The sequence below is a fragment of the Solanum stenotomum genome, chromosome 9 (assembly GCF_019186545.1).
Source record: "Solanum stenotomum isolate F172 chromosome 9, ASM1918654v1, whole genome shotgun sequence".
In the NCBI taxonomy this organism is placed as follows: Eukaryota; Viridiplantae; Streptophyta; class Magnoliopsida; order Solanales; family Solanaceae; genus Solanum; species Solanum stenotomum.
In genome coordinates, this window is record NC_064290.1 from 51,390,538 (window position 1) to 51,411,440 (window position 20,903).

The 20,903-nt window shown below is 31.5% G+C and overlaps 2 protein-coding genes across 2 annotated transcripts in view; both read right to left on the reverse strand.

Moving 5' to 3' along the window:
• Positions 1-20,903, reverse strand: part of LOC125877631 (uncharacterized) — a 306,889-nt gene that overhangs the window by 20,751 nt on the left and 265,235 nt on the right. The gene's annotated exons all lie outside the window — the stretch shown is intronic.
• Positions 17,874-19,726, reverse strand: LOC125876357 (premnaspirodiene oxygenase-like). The gene is made up of 2 exons (XM_049557535.1): positions 18,830-19,726; positions 17,874-18,729 (listed from the first exon to the last, which is right to left on the reverse strand). The coding sequence occupies exons 1-2, from the start codon at positions 19,724-19,726 to the stop codon at positions 18,124-18,126; spliced, it is 1,503 nt and encodes a 500-aa protein (XP_049413492.1). The 3' UTR covers positions 17,874-18,123.

Genomic DNA, 20,903 nt, shown 5'->3' on the forward strand with positions numbered 1-20,903 from the left:
AGAAGACCATCAGTGAAATCCATACTGATTTGAGACCAAACTACCTTAGGAATTGGCAAAGGTTGTAACAAACTAGGGTATGCAGCCAAATCAGACTTATTCTTTTGACATATATCACATTTTTGAATGAATTCTTTCACTTCCATCCTTATGTTCTTCCAATAAAACAGTGACAACAATCTCTTGAGGGTAGCTTCAACTCTTGAATGACCACCAAGAGGGCCAACATGCCACAAGGTAATAATGTCAGTCCTCAAGCTCTGTACATTTCCAATCACAAGCTTTCTTTTCCTTTTCAACTAACCATGTAACCAAGTGAATTGGCTGTGGGAAGTAGGATCCGCCTGTAGGTCGGTGATTAACTGATGCAACTCCTGATCTGAATACCAACTCGCCATTATAGCTTGAAAAAGATCAGTATTAGTAGGTGAAATTTTCAAAGCCAGAAATTCAGCTCCAGTCACTCTAGAAAGTGCATCAGCTACTTTGTTCTCAATTCCCCTTTTGTACTCAATAGAGTAATCAAATGGCATGAGTTAAGTCAACCACAATAATTAAGAATTAGTATGCAACTTTTGCTCCATAAGAAACTTTAAGGCTTTCTGATCAGTCCTAATAACAAACCTCTGACTTAGTAAGTATTGAGACCACTTAGTAACAGCTTGAACAATTGCCAATAACTTCCTATCATATACTGATAAGGCAACATGCCGGGGAGACAAAACTTTACTAATAAAAGCTATAGGATGCCCTTCCTGCATAAGCACAACCCCTATTCCATAGCCACTAGCATCTGTTTCAACAATTAAAGTCTTGCTTGCATCAGGCAAAGCCAAGACAAATGCTTGAGTTAGTGTCTCTTTCAATTGTACAAAGGCTTGTTGAGCTGTGGAATTCCATTTGAACTTATCCTTCTTTGTAAGATCATTGAGAGGTCTACTAATCATCCCAAACCCTTAGATGAACCTTCTATAATAACCAGCTAAGCCTAAAAACCCTCTCAACTGCTTAAAAGTAGTTGGGACAGGACAATTTTTAAATGCTTTGATATTCTAAGGATCAGTCACACCCTCCGTTGTGATAAAGTGACCTAGGTATTCAATCCTACGAACACCAAAGAAACATTTACTTTTTCTAGCAAATAACTGGTGCTCCACCATCTTCAAAAAGACAGACCTCAAGTGTAATACATGATCTTCTAAGGTCTTGCTATATATCAATATATCATCAAAAAATACCAATACTTGATTCCTTAGAAATTGCTGGAACACAGTATTCATTAATCCTTGAAATGTGGCTGGAGCATTTGACAATCCAAAGGGCATAGCCAAGTACTCAAAATGCTTAGAGTGAGTTGTGAAAGCAGTTTTAGGCACATCCTCATTAGCCATTCATAGTTGATAATATCCAGACCTTAAGTCTATTTTAGAGAATATCTTGGACCCTCCCAATTCATCCAATAGGTCCTCCATTATAGGAATTGGAAACTTGTTCTTGATAGTAGACTTATTTAAGTCCCTATAATCTATACATAACATCCATGACCCATACTTTTTGCCTACTAACACAACTGGTGACGCAAAAGGACTGCAACTAGGTTGTATAATCCTTTGATCCTATATTTGTTGTACTAGACCCTCAATAACATCTTTTTTTACTGAAGGATATCTATAGGGTCTCTTATTCACAGGCTCCACACCAGATTGTAGTACAATTCTATGATCAAATATACCCTAGAAGGTGGTAAATCAACAAGATCATTAAATAGAGCAGAAAATTCTGATAATACCTCCAATAATGCAGGATTTTCCTCAGTCTGTTTGTCATTTTCCAATGAATTCCCTTTCATTTCATCACTCCATCGAGGGACTACCTGAATCATGCAAAGTTGGGATTGATTTCCTGATTGTTTGGACAATCTTCTAGCACTAAAATTTAATATTTGACTGCCAGATCCCCTGAGTAAATGCTTTCTACCCTTGTACCAAAACTCCATTGTTAAACTCCTGAAATTCATCTTGATATCACCTAATGTTAACAACCACTGAACCCCCAACACAACCCTACATGAACCTAGTGGAAGTAGTAGAAAGTCAGCTACAAACTCGACTCCCTGTAGCAACCAATTGACAGTAGTCATTTTGTCCACCTTCATACTTCTATTAGTTGCAGCAATCACCTTAGTGTTAATGGACTTTACCTCACACCCTAACTGCTTGACTAAATCAGGATCTATGAAATTATGAGAGCTACCAGTGTCAATGAGGATATGTAATGCCATTTTAGAATGGTACCCAGTTACTTTCAAAGTCCTAAAACCCAATGACCCATTTAAAGCATGCATTGAGATCTCTATGTGCTCCACAGGTTCCCCTAAATCTAACGTATCACTCTGCGATTCTTGCAAGATATTTCCTTGATCCTCTATTAAATCCTGCAACTCATCCCTTTCATCCACTTCCAACAAATATAATTGTTTAGAAGTTTTACACTTGTGTCTTGGAGTGTATTTTTCAGAGCAAAAATAACACAACCTTTTGGCCCTTTTTTCATTCATCTCCTCTAAGTCCACAGTTCTTCTACCGATTCCTTTAGAAAAACTGGAATTATTGCTACCTGGAGTAGGTAAAAGAGGCTTACTAGTAAAATTCCTTTGGTCCAAGAACTTCCTTGTATGCATCTGAGGTTGATTATGGTCAGGTTGCCTCACCGCCTGCAGGTATGCTTCCTGTATTCTTGCACTCCTGTACACCTGGGATAATAAAGTAGGATTGGTGATCTTCACAACAATATTCAGCTCAGGTTTCAGACCCCTAATAAAACAGCTAATAGCATTCTCTTGTGACAAATTCACCCTTGTCAAGTTTCTCTCAAACACTGATTGATAATCCTTTACACTACCAACTTACTTGATTTTTTTGATTTCCTCCATGGGATCATCAAAATCAGTACCGAATCTTTCAACCAATGCCCTCACATAGTCACCCCAATTGGGTGGTTGTAAGTATGGTCTATAGCACATGAATGACAAATTCCATTGGATGGCATCCCCTTTCAATTGCAGAGCTGCAACTGTAACTTTCTCGTCATGACCAACATTCTCCATGGAAAAAAATTGATCAATTTTAAACAACCATGACCTAAGATTTTTCCCCTAAAACCTCAAGAACTCAATTCGTGACCACCTATTGAAGTTCGATTGGTGAGATTGGGAATTATTACATGTGCGAGGACTTCTTTCCCTTTCCCTATGAACCCCTAAACCATCATTTCCATCAGAAACACCCTCATGTCCCAATGGAACAATACCCCTGCGATTTTCTGTTGAAATCTGATTCCTCAATTCCATCACTGCATAATCTAATTTCTCTAGCTAAATTCCCCATCTTTGTTACCAGATTTTGCATCATATCCCGTAAATCCCCAATTTCTGCTACAGAATTGTCATTATTTGTTTCCCCAACTGGTCAACTTCCTTTTGCCATCATTGCCAAGGAACGTTAAGCTCTGATACCAATGTTACCGGATAGTGATTCGATTGTAGGAATCTCAGGGATTCGAGGATCAACAGATTGTTCAGGAGAGAACTCGAGAATATAATCAATGGAGATGCATAGAAGTAGAGAGAATAAGATAGAAGAATGAATTGTATATTTCATATCTTGTATGGAACTGTATTACACTTTATATAGAATTGAAATACAACTGAAATAGATTCAATTCTAACTAACTCTGTTATTTCTATTTATGTGCCTAACTAACTAATTGTAACTACTTCTATCACTAACTAATATATGAAATCTCTTTTTCATGTAACATCCTGAGCTAGCTAACAGAGAGTAAAATGCAGAATGACACTTGATTTGGATGGAAATGGGGCGGGGTGAGGCGAGGCGGGTTGAGCCTTAATCCGAAAAATCTTTGTTTGTGTTTAATCAAATCTATGAAATTAAACAAGGCATTGAGAATTTGGAGAATAAAATCTATTTGATGTTTCATTCATTATTTATTGCAAAAAGAAATGAAACATTTTTATTAATTTATATACCACAAAGGAGTCTTGTCTACATCAAACACTTTTAACATGAGAAAATTGGAAGAATCAAATCCATTGGTTAATATAGTCTTGTTTTCTTCATTTTAAATATATATGTTTTTCAATTATATAGGATCCCTATTATCTTATATAACAATAAAACCAAATAACCAAAAAGTTAAATAAAAATATTGAATCAAAGCAAGTTAATTTTGATTCGAATTAGATGATAGGTTTTTCAAAACAATATATTTGAATAATGCAGAACTAAATTGAGGGGAAGAACATAGCTGAAGCTACTAGTTGAAGCCAAGTTAATAATTATGAAGGGAAGCACATAGCTGAAGCTGACATGTTAACGACCAGCTGTGTGCTCCTAGCCTCTTCTATATATTAGACTATTAGTAATATATATTGAGATTATTGCTATATGTCAAGTTAGTCATCTATTTAGAGTCATAACAAACTAGTAACAATGTAGAAATAAGATAAGCAAATTAAAACCGAGACAATAATAATTTGAATGTACAATTCAAGTAACATGCTTATTTTAACCCACAAATCTATTAATTTTCATTTTTTTTAAATAATATATAATCAAATCAACAAACATAGCTTTAAATTCTAAAAAAAAAATCACTCAAGAAAAAAGTTGAATAGAGCCATATGTACCCCACATATCAATACATGCAAAATACATATATGAAGCCCTTCATGTTCCAAGTCCTAGATATATGTGAACTACATTTGACTATATGTGCCACAAATCCTCAGCGTGTTCAAATAAAAGTTCAACTCTTTTACAGTCCATATGTGGTGGATATGCAAACCACAATAAGCCCATGAAAATGGCTCAAGTATTTCATAAATAAGACTCTTCTTTTCGTCTCATACCCATTTTGCTCTCTTGATATTGGAAGAAGAGAAAGTATTGCATGAAAGAGAAGAGCTTGTCAAGTCAGCTAAAGATGACCTGCTTGACTTCAAGAACGAAAGAACATATGAAAGATCTTTTCAGAAGTGGTGCAGGCAAGTCATCCTTGGCTACCAAATAAGACTCTTTTCATCATGCTAGACTCCTCTTCTCATTAATTTGACTCCTTTGTAAATTACTTCCTCCATTATAGCTTGACGACTTGGTACAGAATTTAAGAAATAATTTATAAAAACTTTTGATACTTATAATGGTCTTAAACCTACTATAACATTTTTATGACTTTAGAGTGTTAACCTTTGAAACTTGTTGCCTCAAACATGTCATAATATTTGTGCTAGTTAGAGTAAAGGAGAAGTGTTAAGCTAAATGTTTTCAAATTCAAAAGTGTGTCATTCTCTTAGAAACATACTAAAAAAATAAAAGTTTATTAGATAAATTGAAACAGAAGAAGCAGCGGAAGAGAAATTCTTGCATGAAAGAGGAGAGCATGTCAAGGTAGCCAAGGAGACTGCCTGAAACCAACCAATAAAAGGTCACCATTGTATTAATAATGGTGTAATTAAAAACCTTTCAAGTAATATTGAAGCAGGCAAGTCATCCTTGGCTACTAAACAATAATATGACTCTCCTCTTCATGTAAGGTCTCTCTTCTTTCATATATATATATATTGAGATGATTTCTATATGGCAAGTTAGTCATCTATTTATAGTCACAACAAACTAGTAAAAATGGAGAAATAAGCATCTCTAGAATAATTGCTTTTTTATTGCTTTGACTTTTGGTTTCTTAGCTACATTAGTTGATTTCCCAAATTGGAATAAGTTCTCTTCTTTAGTGGCAATGTATTGTATCCCAATACCATAGAATTATACACTCAATGATCTAAAGTATATCAAGCATGTATTGCCCATGGAGTAATTATACATGGATAGGGAACTTCAGTTTCTAAAGAACTTATACCCCACTACACAGTGAAGAAAAATCAGAAATTTTGTTTTAGAATGTTCAAAATTTACAGTAATATATAGGTATGAAAAAATAATTTTTGACCTATATACTCCATACAATTTTCTCTATACATAATATAGTTTTTCGACAAAAGGTGCCTGACTAGCCACACTGAACTATATGTGGCTACGTCAATGTCACTAGGCATAAGTTCAATCTAAAGGATACAAAATGACAAAATTAAACATCAGTCTATTTGAAAGACAAAACGTACAATTTTATGTAAATTATAAAGTCGAGCCCAACTAAATTTGGGATTAAAAGCATATCCTTTTTTTTGGGTCAAATTATCCAATCAGATTATTATTGTTCTGCATGTATGTGCCTTCAAGTTGAATATAAAAAATCAAATAAATGTGTCAATACTCATGCCTCTTGTAGTGTCATGGACTTTAATTTCTTTTAATTCCATAGATTTGATTCGAATTTATCAGATTCTATATGAGCAAATTAGTCAAAATTCCCAGGAACCAACTTTATTATTATATATATTATTATCTAGCAGTTCCTTATGTATTTGTTTATGATATTTATATGACAAATATGTCAGAAACTACTTTTGTTAGAAAAATATCGATTAGTTTTTTTTTTGTCACTAATGGTTACCTTACTACAAACTCTATAGTCGGTAGCGAACCAGTTCCATTTGTATAATATTTTTCGTTTAAAATATAATATGTTCTATCATTTCTATCCAAAAAATGTGATTGGTGGTTTGATCCATAATTATGTACATTTTTTTTTTCAAAAAACATCTCATGATAACTCTAGGTAACATTGAGTAATTTTAACCACCTTGAGGTGTGGTAGGATGATGGATCCTTTACCCCTTAAACAACAGTCTCGAGTTTGAGCCTTGAAAGTAGAGAAAGTTTATGTGACACAAATCATAATTAGTCGAGTCAGTAAAATTTTAAAGATCAAATATTATGAAAAAAGAAAACATTGAGTAATTTGTACTTTCTAAGAAATGGAAATAATAACTTCCCATACATATATAATTATTCCATGGTCAATGTGGTTGATATACATTCCCTCTAAGAGTTGCTTGAAGATAAGGTGAGGGCAAGTGTCTTTACAAATGAATAGAACTTATTCCTATTTGAGAAATCAAAAGACCAATAAAGTCAAAGACAATAAAGTAACTTTGCCATAGATGCTTTAGTTCTCCATTACTTATTTGCTATGGATAACTTGACAATTAGTAACATCATCTCAATAATTTATTTTGACTATATTACATGTCTTACATACCATATAGTAATCATCACAAACAAAAATTAAAGAAGAGTATAGTCTTACATGAAGAAAAGAGTCATATTTTGTTTAGTAGCCAAGGATGACTTGCCTGCTTCAATCCATTACTTAAAAGGTTTTTAATTACACCATTAATACAATGGGTACCGTTGGTTTCAAGCAGTCTCCTTGGCTACCTTGACATGTTCTTTTCTTTCATGCAAGACTTTCGCTACTAAAAACTAGGGGTGTACAAAATTGAACCGAAAACCGAATCAAATCGCAAACTGAGTCAAACCGAAAAAAAAAACTCGACAAGTGGTTTGGTATTGGAAAAAAAAACCCAAATATATTTCGGTTGGTTTGGTTTTAACTAAAAAAAACCAACCAGAGACCAAACCAACCTGACATTATATATGTAATTTTAAAATTTTATTTTATACATAAAAATATTTACTTTGATATAATTTTAAAATATTTCTTATACTATTTCATAGTTTTTATCTTTTAATATATTATTTCAAGTTTAAAACTTGGAATTCGGAATGGTCCAATAAAAATTATATTTCATAGATGTTGATAATTATAATAAAACTTTAATCAAAATTAAATTAATACTAATGCGAAAAGAAAATCAATTCAACACTAAGAATGACAATAATATTTAATATTTGTACTTTAGTTTTACATTGGTTTAGACAATTAAAATACATAATCTAATTTTAATTTTCCTTAAATATTTAGTAATGTGACTAATATTTATTAAACTTATTTTAGCATGATTTAGTACTTTTAAATTATGATCATTTTCATTATGACTTTGCAATATTTATTTTATATGATGATTTCATTATTATTTTTTATTGAATATTTTAGTGTTATCAGTACTCATCTCATATTTTGTGTTATTTTCTTAAGAAACACCTTAGATAATTGTATTTTGCTTGGACTAAAGAAATATTTGGAGCACAAGTTAATTATATGTTTGTATGAAAACTTTACCGAAAAAATCCGAGGTTTATTAGTTTGGTTTGATTTATAAATTTAAAAATTCGACACAATGGTTTGGTTTGGTATTTGAAAAACCCAAACCAACCTGAGGTTGAAAAACCCGAAAAAATCCGAATTTTATTAGTTTGGTTTGATTTATAAATTTAAAAATTTTACACAAATGGTTTGGTTTGATATTTGAAAAATCCGAACCAATCCAGTCATGTACACCCCTACTAAAAACTAGTAAAAATTAATTATTTTTATCGATCAGAACTTTACCGATCTTCTTCCATGATGAGAGGGGTTTATTTGGTAGCCAAGGATGACTTGCCTGAACCTCTTATAAGAAAGGTCTTTACATGCACCATATATGATATGATGGTCCTGTTCCCTTGCTTTCTTGATTTCAGGCAGGCCAACTTGGCTAACTTAACAAGTTCTTCTCTTTCATACAAGACATTTTCTTTTTCTATTGTTTATTTAGTTTACTTTGATAGTATTAATTATAAGTGACAAATGAATAAGTTGAGCTGAATTTGAAGAATTAAATTTTTGAGTTAATAAATGAACATGTCAATAATACATAAGTCCAAAGACTAGTTATAATCTTAAAAAAGCTGAAGCAAAAGCAATTTTTCTTTTCAAGACTAAAATATCTCTTCTATATATACATATTTATCAATATATATATTCCTTATTAATTAATTATCATATCTCATAAGTTTGATTTTTTTTAAAGCAAATTTACCACTAGACAGTGTCTAGCGGTCTTTTATTAAACATAAAAATATCAATAGGGACAAGTACAAGCAAGGGGGGCTAGGCCTTACCTTACTAATCCTAATGAAATATCTAACTTCTACTACCTAACAAGTATGAAGAAAATAAAAGCTAGAGATAATTAAGTATTTTCTGATCATCACAGAGTTTGTAATACACTCCATGATAATATTACAAATGAGGATGCTTAAATAATGTAAAAATATGTCAATCAAGAAGAAAGTTGAGTTATCAACCTCAAACTTTCTATTACAAAAGCATGAATTAGAAAAGATTGATTGCCCATCAAAAGTAACTTGACGTATTTTTCTTTTGTCTTCTTCTTCAAACCTATCCAACAACACTTGATAATTCATACCATCTTTATGGATTTATTGGATCTAGCTGAACCTATTGATACTGTCAAATGGTTTTGCTTTGCATGTCTCATCGGTAGGTGCAATATTGAAACAAACTCCTCAGTCATTTTATCGTCCCAACTATGTTGCCTTCCATGTGTCTTCTTTTTGCTTTTGTTGCTTCCAATTCTTTATTGCCTAGGTGATATATCCCCTTCCCTAGCCACTCTATCAAAGCATATGTCCAACATATTGTCTTCCTCATCTTCATCAAGAGAATCCTCACCCACTCATAAGTTTGATTAAGTTTCATTTTAAAATTTATTTTTTATTTTTAAATTTTTTTATTTTATTTTACGTTTATATATTATTATTATTTTATATTTTATATTTTGTATGTTATTTTACGTATTATTATGCAGAATTAGAAAAAAAAAAGTAACAACAATATTTTTGCAAGATTAGAAAAAATAAAAATAAATAACAATTAAAGAATTCACCCCTCCCCAAAAAGGTACAATATTATTTGTAATTTTGAGTATGTACATTTTAATTTAATAAAAATAAAAATAAAAATATTTTTTTTACCATAGATATTTAAAATTAAAGTGCAATAAAAAATAATATAGAATGGACAGACAATTTGAAGCATTAATAACTAGTCTACAAGGACTTGTCATTCATTTCATTAATATAACGAACAACTATTTTATTTTAAAATTTAAACTGCTGATAATAAAAGGACACATTCATTTCCCACCAATCGTTCTTTTTGCAACATTTTTTTTTTAATCAAATGGTGCACAAGGGATTTAAAACACTTGTACACATTTGATCGAGTAACAAGTTATTATGAGATTATTATTTCACTTTTAATATGGGATAAAAATAACATTATAATTCTGAAATATTTTTTACAATTTTATTCCAATCAAATATGAAACTAATTATTCCTCGTATCTAGGGTGTGCAAAAATCAAACCGACCGATTAAACGAACCAAAAAAAAGTGTTATTGGTTTATTGCTATTGGGTTATTGGTTAACAATTTTTAGTGGTTTTATAAAAAAAAATTATTGGGTTATCGGTTCGGTATTTGTTTTTATTATTGAATTAGAGTGTAGTAATTTACTACTTTTACCTACATAAATATTAAATAATAATCACAATACCTTACTAGTTACTGTCTTTACCATTTAACCTTCAATTCTCACAGTAACTTTAAATTCACAACTTCACATTATGCAAAACGTCAAAACCTAAAATAAGAACCATGTTCCTCTTAATTTCTCTTATGTTATACTTGTATAGTTCTTTTCATGTCAATTAGTATTGTTTCTATTTTATGAGCATTTGTAAAGTTACATTATTGTCTTGTCGCGTCAAATTTATTTAAGAAGTCATATATTTTTTTTATAAGTATTTTCTTATTGGTTAAATCGAAAACCGAACCGTTAAGGACCAAAACTGATAAACTGAAAATCGATAAAAAATATCTTATTGATTTGGTTATTGGTTTAACGTTTTTAAAATTCGAAAACCGATAAACTGAATCAATAATAAATAAAGTTGAACCGACTGATGTGCACCCCTACGTCGTACCAAATGAGCCCTTAGTATTTTTCGAAGGAATAATAAAAGCATTATCACCAACATGAGTTATGATGTAGTGATGGGACTGCTTAAAATTTAATTGGACTTCAATACGGGCTCGATAAAAGCATGCATTGTTTGTTTTCCTCAATGGGAAACTTGTTGGCGGCTGGCACTACAAGAAAAATAACTTTTAGTAGCAGTAAATATACATATTAACAAAGAGCGATAAAGCCTTTACTAGATGAAGTGTCACTATAGGCTTTAGGGACATTTACAAAGAGTAGCTAAATGCCACAAAAAATATGTTTTTAGCGACAATTAAGCTATATATTGCCGTTAATTAATTGCGCTAAAGATCGGATTCTGGTCTTTCAATCTGGTCTAGGCAACAAGGGAGCTGCTCTGGCTAATAGTATATAATGTCTTGTTTCTAATCCTTGTAGTTGAAGTCTTGTGTGGACTGCAAATAGAAATATATATATATATATATATATATATATATATGGTGTATGCACTGGCTTTTTCTATTTGATATTAGCAAAAAATGGACATCTGATGTATCTCATTCATTATCTTATGATTGAGGTTTTAGAAATGCATGCTTGATGTTAAATCATCTAAGTTGCAGGAGGAAGTAAAAGAAAAGCTTGACAAGTGTTCTATACTGAACTATGTATAGGTATAAGGTCTTCGTACATCCTATTCTCCGATTACACTGAATATATATGTTGTTAGCATGTATATATATCCAAAAGAATTAAAAAGTTTTGCATGAAAGAAAAAGAGCATATATGTCAAGGTTGCCAAGGAGACTGCCTGAAAGTTGAAACCAACCAATAAAAGGTGACCATTGCATTACCAATGGTGTATTTGAAAACCTTTGGCAAAGTCATCCTTTTGGCTACAAAACAATAATATGATTCTCCTCTTCTTTTCAAATGATTTATGGAAGCATGAAGACATCAAATCCTATAGCCAAAAAGAAAGAATTGACCTTATTTGATGTGTTTTTAAGTTAAAATAGTTTTTAAGCACTTTTGTATTATTTGGATAATAATAAACACTTGTTTTTTAAGCTACAAAGACAAAAATAAGCCGAAAGTTATAAGTCCATCCAAACAGGCTCTAAGATGCTTGGTCAATGTTCTTAAAATGTTTCTCGAGAAAAACTACTTCTTTTAGCTTCTTAAGAAACAACTACCACTATTCATAATCGCTTATGTACTTTTTAAATAAGCACTTTGTCTTATTAGAAGTTTGGCCAAACAGTCTATTAAACTATAAGTTTCAAAAGTCATTTGATCTTTCTTGCTGATACACGATGCACAAATGATCCTTCCGTAGGTAGATCAGGTTCAATTCCTACTCTACTCTAAAATCATGAGTCCGCCTCTATGAATGAGAACGACATGACTAAAAAAAATGGAAGAAGAGAAAGTCTTGCATGAAAAAGAAGAGCTTGTCAAGTTAGCTAAAGATGACCTGCTTGACCCCAAGAATGAAAGGACATATGAAAGACCTTTCCAAATATGGTGCAGGCAAGTCATCCTTGGCTACCAAATAAGACTCTTCTCATCATGCTAGACTTCTCTTCTTTTAAATAAGACTCCTCACATCATGTGCCTCGTCTCGATATTTTAACGATGACTGAAGCCTCTATTTTGAAAAGATGTCTTGCATAAAAGAAAAGAGCATGTCAAGGTAGCTAAGGAGACTGCCTGAAACCAAACTAAAAGGTGATTAAACACATTTTAGACTATGGAGCAGGCAAGTCATCCTTGGCTACTAAACAATATGACTCTCCTCTTAATGTAAGACTTCTCTTCTTTTCTATTGAGATGATTGCTATATTGCAAGTTAGCCAACTATTTATAGCCACAACAAATTAGTGCTAGTTATGAAAGAACTATATAAGCATCTTTGACTTAATTCTTTATTTAACTTTTTTTCCTTTAATAATTGCTTTGACTTTGATTATTTAGCTACATTATCCAATTTCCCAAAATGGAATAAGTTCTCTTCATTTGTAAAGAACATTTATACTCACTTTATCTCCAAGTAATTCTTTTAGGGGACAAGATCAAACTAAAATTATTTTTGAAAGAAATTGTCTTTGAAATGTCTTTAGTTTTTTTTAAATAATTGGGGTGTTCTGATCAGTTCACGCACTTCGATTAATTCCACATAATACATGTCATCTCTTAGCAATGAGTACTAGGTAATTAACTATGTCCACCATGACTAGGACATATGAAAAGAAATCGCCTAGTGTTTTTGTCTCGAAAGACCTATAATTTCTTGATAGTAATGCAAATTCAACTAAATATTAAAGAGGACAATATAATAAAGGGAAAAGATTCATATAGAGGATATATGCTAGTTTGGAATAGTTATCTTGCTAGAGGACTTATAATATTGCTATCATTACATATATTTAACTTATTTTCACTTTTATTTTTATTTGATGACATGAATTAAGATTAACTAGAACAAAAATAAATCACATGTCGATCGATCTCAACTTATTTGAAACTGAGACGTATACATATTTTTCTAGTCTAAATTAGTTTGTCATGCATGCACATTGACACTTAAAAATTAGTGCATGTATTTTCTTCTCCTTTTGTAGTTCCCTATACAACACAAAATTCGACCTTTTATGAATTATGATTGACCTTGATTATTTTGTGGGGCTGAAAAAATGGATTTGATGCCCAATCTTTATGTTTAAAGGGTATTCCTTCCAAACAATATGCTTTATCTAAAAAGTCAAATATATTGATGATCCAACTTTAGTCAAAATGATATAATTAACGGAAAAGGGTCAAAATTGTCCCTGAATTATGCGAAATAGATCACTTATACCCTTTGTTATATTTTGGGATAAAAAATGCCCCCGCCGTTATATATCCTAAGAGACCACAAATACCCTCAAGATTTAACACCCCAAATTTTTAGTGACGTGGCAAGCCACGTGGAACTAATCCTTCCACCTAAGCATTACCAACTAGGATTCAATACAATAGAACTAGACCTTTAGTGGCGACAACAGTCGCCACAAAAGCCCATAATATCGTCACTAAAGGTCTTTTAACATTAAATTCTGATTTTGTGTTGTTTTCTTCATTGTTTTTAAGAAACCAAAAATGATATCTATTAAGGAGTTTGAAGACACTATATGTTTTATTTTTATGTCATGTAAATGTATAAAATGTACAATGATGCATTATGCATATAATTGGAGACTTCAATCGAAAAGTAATTTTGATGATTTTCGTAATAATATTGGATGTTTTTAATATTGATAGTGCAAGTTATTTATTTTGAAAAATTAGATTGCAACCAAAACTTAATTATTATATTTTTTATTGAAAATATAGGTTTTACTAGCGAATGGTTGTTGCAGCCTTAGTCGCCACTAAAAATCACTCATAACCTTTAGTGGCAATATTTCAGGATTTTGTGGCGACTTTGTCGCCACCAAAGGTCAAGCTCTTTTGTAGTGAATCCTAGTTGGCAATGCTTAGGTGGAGGGATTATTCCTATGTGGCTTGCCACATCACTAAAAAAATTAGGTAGTTAACTCTTGAGGATATTTGTGGTCTCCTGGGATAACAACGGGGTATTTTTTATCTCAAAATGTAATGGAGGGTATAAGTGATCTATTTCGCATACTTTAAGGGTATTTTTTTACCCTTTTTCGTATAATTAATATGCAACTTTTTCCAAATTTTCTGACATGCATGAGCACATTTTTATTATTTTTAGTAATTTAAATTTAAGTTTAATGATTGAAGAAAATAAATATAGATAGACTTGATCTACGTATGATCATTGCTCGTATTCAATATATTTCAAGTACTATTACATGCAAGGTTCGACATTGTTATAGGAAAGTCAATCAAGTCGTAGATGTCTTAGCAAAATGGAGTATTACAAATAAGGAGCGGATTATTTTTGCATAAGTTCACCTCCATTTGATAACCATTGAACATTACAGACTTGATCTCATATAAATGGAGTTCTTTAAGGCATAAGCAAAGGAAAAAATATTTTGTATAAAATTAATCTAGTTGAGATGTTATAGTTGTTTTTGTCCATCACACTAGACTTGTTTATTTATGTAAAACTTGTATAGTTTTTGCCTATGCCTTTTTTTTTACGAAGTATCTATTGGCTACAATCTAGAATAGTTGGGCCGGGCTTATGCTCTCCTTAGCTTTGTAATTTTATTCATTAATATAAAGATCACGCTACCATATGGTAATTAAAAAAATTAAAAAATTATATCAAGTTAATAGTAGAAAAGGGTATGACTCCATGCAATGTGAAAGGACACATGAGCTTGTAAATTGTAATTAAAGAATTTGTGTGCACGTAAATTGTGGTGCAATAGTGGAACTGCTTCACCCTTAATCAGAGAATTCGAGTTCGAGCCGTCCCGAGTATGAAAAATTTTTGTTGGAAGTGTCACCCCTGAATGGACTGCCGTGCGCGATCCAAATTTAATCTAGGCTTCAATGTGGGCACAAGGACACCGAATGAAAAACCAAAATAAAATAAAATAAATGATACACCCAAAAGATTATTTGGTTTTCATATATGTAGTTACACTACATCAAAAAATTACCTTTAACTGTAATTAATTAACGGTAATAGCTTAATTGCTACTAAATATGTATTATTTAGCAGTAAATAGCACTCTCTGTAAATGTCCCTAAAGCCTATAACGATATTAGATCCAATAACAATTAACTAATACATATAAAAATTTCCGCACTCTTTATTAATGTGTATATTTATTCCCTCTAAAAGTTATTTTTAATTGTTGTAATGTTACTCGAATTAGAATAGCACTCAAGTTATTTTCTTTATAAAAAAAAAAGAATTATTACATAGGATAGGGAAAGGAAAATGTAGTTGATTTGTTTTCCATGTCAAGAAAATAGTTCTTCTTTCTGTAAGGTTGACTATTGAGATTTGCAAAATATATATGATAGACAACCTGCTAGAATAATTGATCCTTTAATTTGGAGAACATTATTCACTCAATTCTAATCCAAAATCATAAAGAATATATTCCAAAATATGACTTGAGATCAATAGGAAGAATGTCAAATAGGGAGAACAAAAAAGCAAAAAATAAAATAAAATGAAGACCAATTTTTTCTCACTTTTTTCCCCTTCTTGAACCTATAAATAGAGACATTTAGAGACCAAATAAATGCATCACATATTTGTAGAAGTTAAATAACATTATTGAAGAGGGGTTTTACATGAAGTTGAGAGTATTTTTTAGTAGCCAAGGATGACTTGCCTACTCCATTTGATAATATTTTTTATTTGGTTGTAGGCAAGTTATCCTGGCTATCTTAACATGCTCTTAATTTTTCATGTAAGACCTTCTCTTCTATTGCTTCATATTCTTTGTTCGGATCATGCTAATCTTTTTTGTATGATTTCGATCTATTGCTTTCTTGAACCTTATAAGTTTTTGTTAGTTCAATTTCATATTGGAAAATGATGCAAAAGATATTTGATTGATTTCTTCTTCTTTTTTTTATAATAACTGTGAAATATTATCATACACCAATAAAATAGCTATACCTTAGACCACCTTCTAGGAAGGGCATCTAAGACATTATTATAAGACCTCTATAAAAAAAATTAATTACAAATTCTTTAAATAAATGTTCCACATTTTTGTGTTAATATCATTGCATTTCTAGAGTTGCTAAAACATTTTTGCGGCATTTATATGATGTAACTTTGAAAAAACTACTCCCATAACCATCAGGATAGAGGCGGAGCCAGGTAAGGTCAAGGAGGTCCTTTGGTGGAAAATTATATTATATATGTATAGTTAAAATTATTATTTTTATGTATATATATTAGATATTGAACTCGCTTCGACTTCTTTTTTATGTTTACTTTTTCATATTTTAAACTTTTTTAGTAAAAATTCTGACTTTGTCACTGCATCATTTTTTGAAGTTTTATTGATATTTATATTTAACAAATAAAGGCTCTATGACCTCTTGACCTGAGTATTCTTGGTTTAACATGTTGTTCCCCAATGAAATAAGTTAGTAACGCAATAAAAAAAAATTGAGTGAATTACCATCATAATAACTCCTTAAAGGCCAAAAATATTTGAGATATGAAAAAAACTAGTGAAAAAGAATATTACTATTCAAAATGCACTATACATTAAAAGGGGTAAAGGTAGTCAATGACCAATTCCTTACTTTTGCACCGACATACATTGCGATGAGATGGTTGAGTCCCTCCATTCTTAATCAGAACTTTTGATTTCAAACTCTTAAAAATGAAAAAAATTCTCATTAGAAACATTGCTCCTTCAATATGCAAATTCAAATTTAATCGAGACTCGAGCCTCAATGCGACTCAGGTGTGAACCAAAAAAATATTGATACATGAGAAAATTTATCAAAATATTTTTTAGAAGACTTGTTTCTATTTGATATGTTATAGACCAACCTAAGTTTGATCCCAATTGATGTAATTAATTATTGCGTAATTTGAAATAATTGATCAAATCCAAATCGATCAGCTTTTTCATTAGTTAATTCATACTTAATAAGTATTATATCGAGATAATTTAATTGTAATTTGAGACTTAATTAACAATACTAGGTAACGTTGTCTTGTAGATATTTATGTTAGAAACTTTAGAGTACATTAGATTAAAAACCTTATGAAAAGTATATTTTAAAAAACATTGTCCCGTTCACATAGGGTTGAGCTGTCCATTTAAAGACATGTCGACATAGTAAGTTAGCCCAACCCAATCCAATCCATCAAACTTCAAAGCTCAAATAGGCTAGGCACACGAATAAATTAGGTCGATTTATATTGATAGCTCTAATTATACCAATCAGCCTTTTTCTGTAAGTCCACTATTGCCCTTCACATAAGTCAAAATTTAGCCACCATGAAAAGTCATCCATTAATGTATAAATATTTCATTTATTTAATCCATTATTCATCATGGTATGTAAGACTAGATGAAAAAGAAGAAAATGTAAAAGAAAATATTTGGTCTATTATTCAACACGTGTGCACACTAAAACAAGTGAAGCAAGCAACATTATTAATTAAAACTTATCAGGGGTGGAGCTAGTGTACTAGCTTTCGATTCAAACAAATTCATACATTTTTTATTGCAAACTCAATGACTAAAACGAGCTAGGTGTACCGATCAAGTAGAGATCATTCTCTCTTCTAGCAGTTATTCCATTTGACTCAGTCATATCCAAATCCCTTACATGAATTCCTTCTGGAAGCTTCCAATCAAACTTGTAAAGCAAATGGGCTAATGGTAGAGTAACAAGAGCTATACCAAAATGTATTCCTGGACACATTCGTCTTCCTGCACCAAACGGAAGAAGTTGAAAGTAATTTCCAGTAAATTCAATAGAACTATTCTCGAATCTTTCGGGCATGAAACATTCAGGATTATTTTCCCAACTCTTAGGATCCCTTCCTATTGCCCATACATTAACCAAGACTTTACTTTTCAACGGTATAGTGAATCCATCTATCTCAGTTTCCTCCCTACATTCTCGAGGGACTAACAAGGGTGTTGGAGGGTGTAACCTAAGTGTCTCTTTGATCACTAACTTTTGGTAATTAAGTTTTTCAAGGTCAATATCGTCATTTCCTTTAAAGACTTCTCTCACTTCGGCTTGTGCTTTGGCCATCACACTTGGACTCTTCATCATTTCTGATAATGCCCAAATAACGGTTGCAGATGACGTGTCTGACCCTGCTACGAACATGTCCTACACCAACCAAGTCATATATATATTAAAAGGAAACAAATAAAAAGGTATGATGTTAGTAGTTAACCAATTGTATCTAAAAATAAAAAGATACACTTACAAGAATAACTGCTTTAATATTGTCATTTGTTAGAGGGAATTGAAATTCGCCGCTCTCCATGACTCTTAAAAAAACATCAATCAGATCTTCAGTTCCAGACTCACCATTATAATTTTTTCCATTTGTGTGATTCTCTCTATGCACATTGATAATGTTGTCCAAGAGTATGTCTACTTTATTACGAGCTTTCATAAGTTTAGATTCCATCCCACTAATTCCATGTAGAAATGTTTTCGAAGGGAACAAATCAGCTAGCTCGAATCCACCAGATAATGACATTGCTCGTTGAATCAACGTTACCAACTCATTTTGATTTTTACATGCTTTCCCAAATGTTGACCTACATGTCGAAGCATTCATAAACCAAAAAAGTTTTTCTGATAAGTTGATTGGTGAACCTACCATTGAGTCGATAGATGATAGGAGATTTGAGAGCTCATCGCGTCGAATTGAGCTAAAAGACTTAACCATCTTGGCACTAAGTAGCTCCAACACACTCAATTTACGCATATGTCTCCAGTAATCACCATATGGGGAAAAGGCAATATCCGTACTATTATAACAAAGAATTTTTCCCAACATGGTTACTGACCTAGATGCAAAGGCAAGGTCATGAGTTTTTAGAATTTGTTTGGCCATATGTGGGGAGGATACAACTACTGTGGGAACTTCCCCGAGTTGTAAGTACATAATGGGTCCATATTTTTGCGACAAGTTTCGGAGAACTCGATGAGGTGTTCCACGTGTCAAGTGGTGTACACTTCCAATAATAGGTAACCTCCACGGGCCCGGTGGCAGCTTTTTCTTGAGGGTTTTTGAGTTTCTGCTCCAATTTTGAATTATCATAAAGAGGAAGAAGATGAATAGCGAAAATGAAACAAAGTGATGAAACTCCATATCTTAGTACAAGAAATTAAGAAATGTAAAACTCTATTTGATGAACTTTGCATTTTGAGATGGTTACTTATATAGTGGCTACACTTCATGTGGAACACACTTGGAATGTTGATTTTTCTCTGGAGGGAGTTTGAATAAATAATTTGTACTTGAGGGTATGTTTGGCGGGTCTAGAAAATATTTTTTTTGGAAAATAAATGAATTTTTTATTTATTTTCTTGTGTTTGGTATGTAAGTAAAAATATATTATTCTCGAAGCATTTATATATAATCTAACAAAATTTTACGGGAATGTAATAGGGTGGGGAGTGGGGGTTTGGGGGTGAATAGTGAAAAGGTATTGGATGTGAGTGAGAAAGAGACAATGTAGATATTAGTCAATCTTCTTTTGTGTTACCAATCTGGCCTTTTTAGAAAAGTCTACTTGTAATTTTTTTTTTGATGACCTGATTGAATTTTTATTTTTGCATTGTCGATTCATAAAAGTTAAACTCTTTTTCGGCTCCCTCTTATCTTATTTTCCATTTTTAATTTGAAAATTCACATTAATACTCATTTCTTTTCGACATTATAATTTTTGTTTTAAGTTTTATACATTTTTTTAATTAAGAAATAATTTATACGTATATATAGTGTTAGTTAATGCCATTAATGAAAGAAAACAACTATAAATAACAACTTAACCCCTCTCTAAAATTAACACGTGTTCAGTTTTTAATTAATTAAGTGGGGGGAAAAATTCAAGTGAAAAAATGTTGAAAATTAAAAAGGTGACTAGTGAATGTGTATTGTTCAACGATGCATGCATAAGAAGACACATAATTTCTAAAACGAATTTAATAATCATAGAAAAGAATATTTGAAATGTATGCCATTTTTGTTTCATCATTGATGATGTAATAGCTCCATTGTACGAAATACTTTTAATATGGAATACACTAGGAATTTAAAGTCATATTAAATCAAAGGAAATTAGGTTTTGATAAAAAAAATAAAAATTAATCAGACTTTTGTCCCCAAATGAAATTAAATCAAAGTCAAAGGAAAATCTCTACCGGATTTGAAATGTATGCCATTTTGTTTCATCATTGATGATGTACTAAGGAAAACACAAACAATTACGAAATAAAATGTGAGATTATTTTATTTTATATTTAATTGATCAGTTTTTTACGAT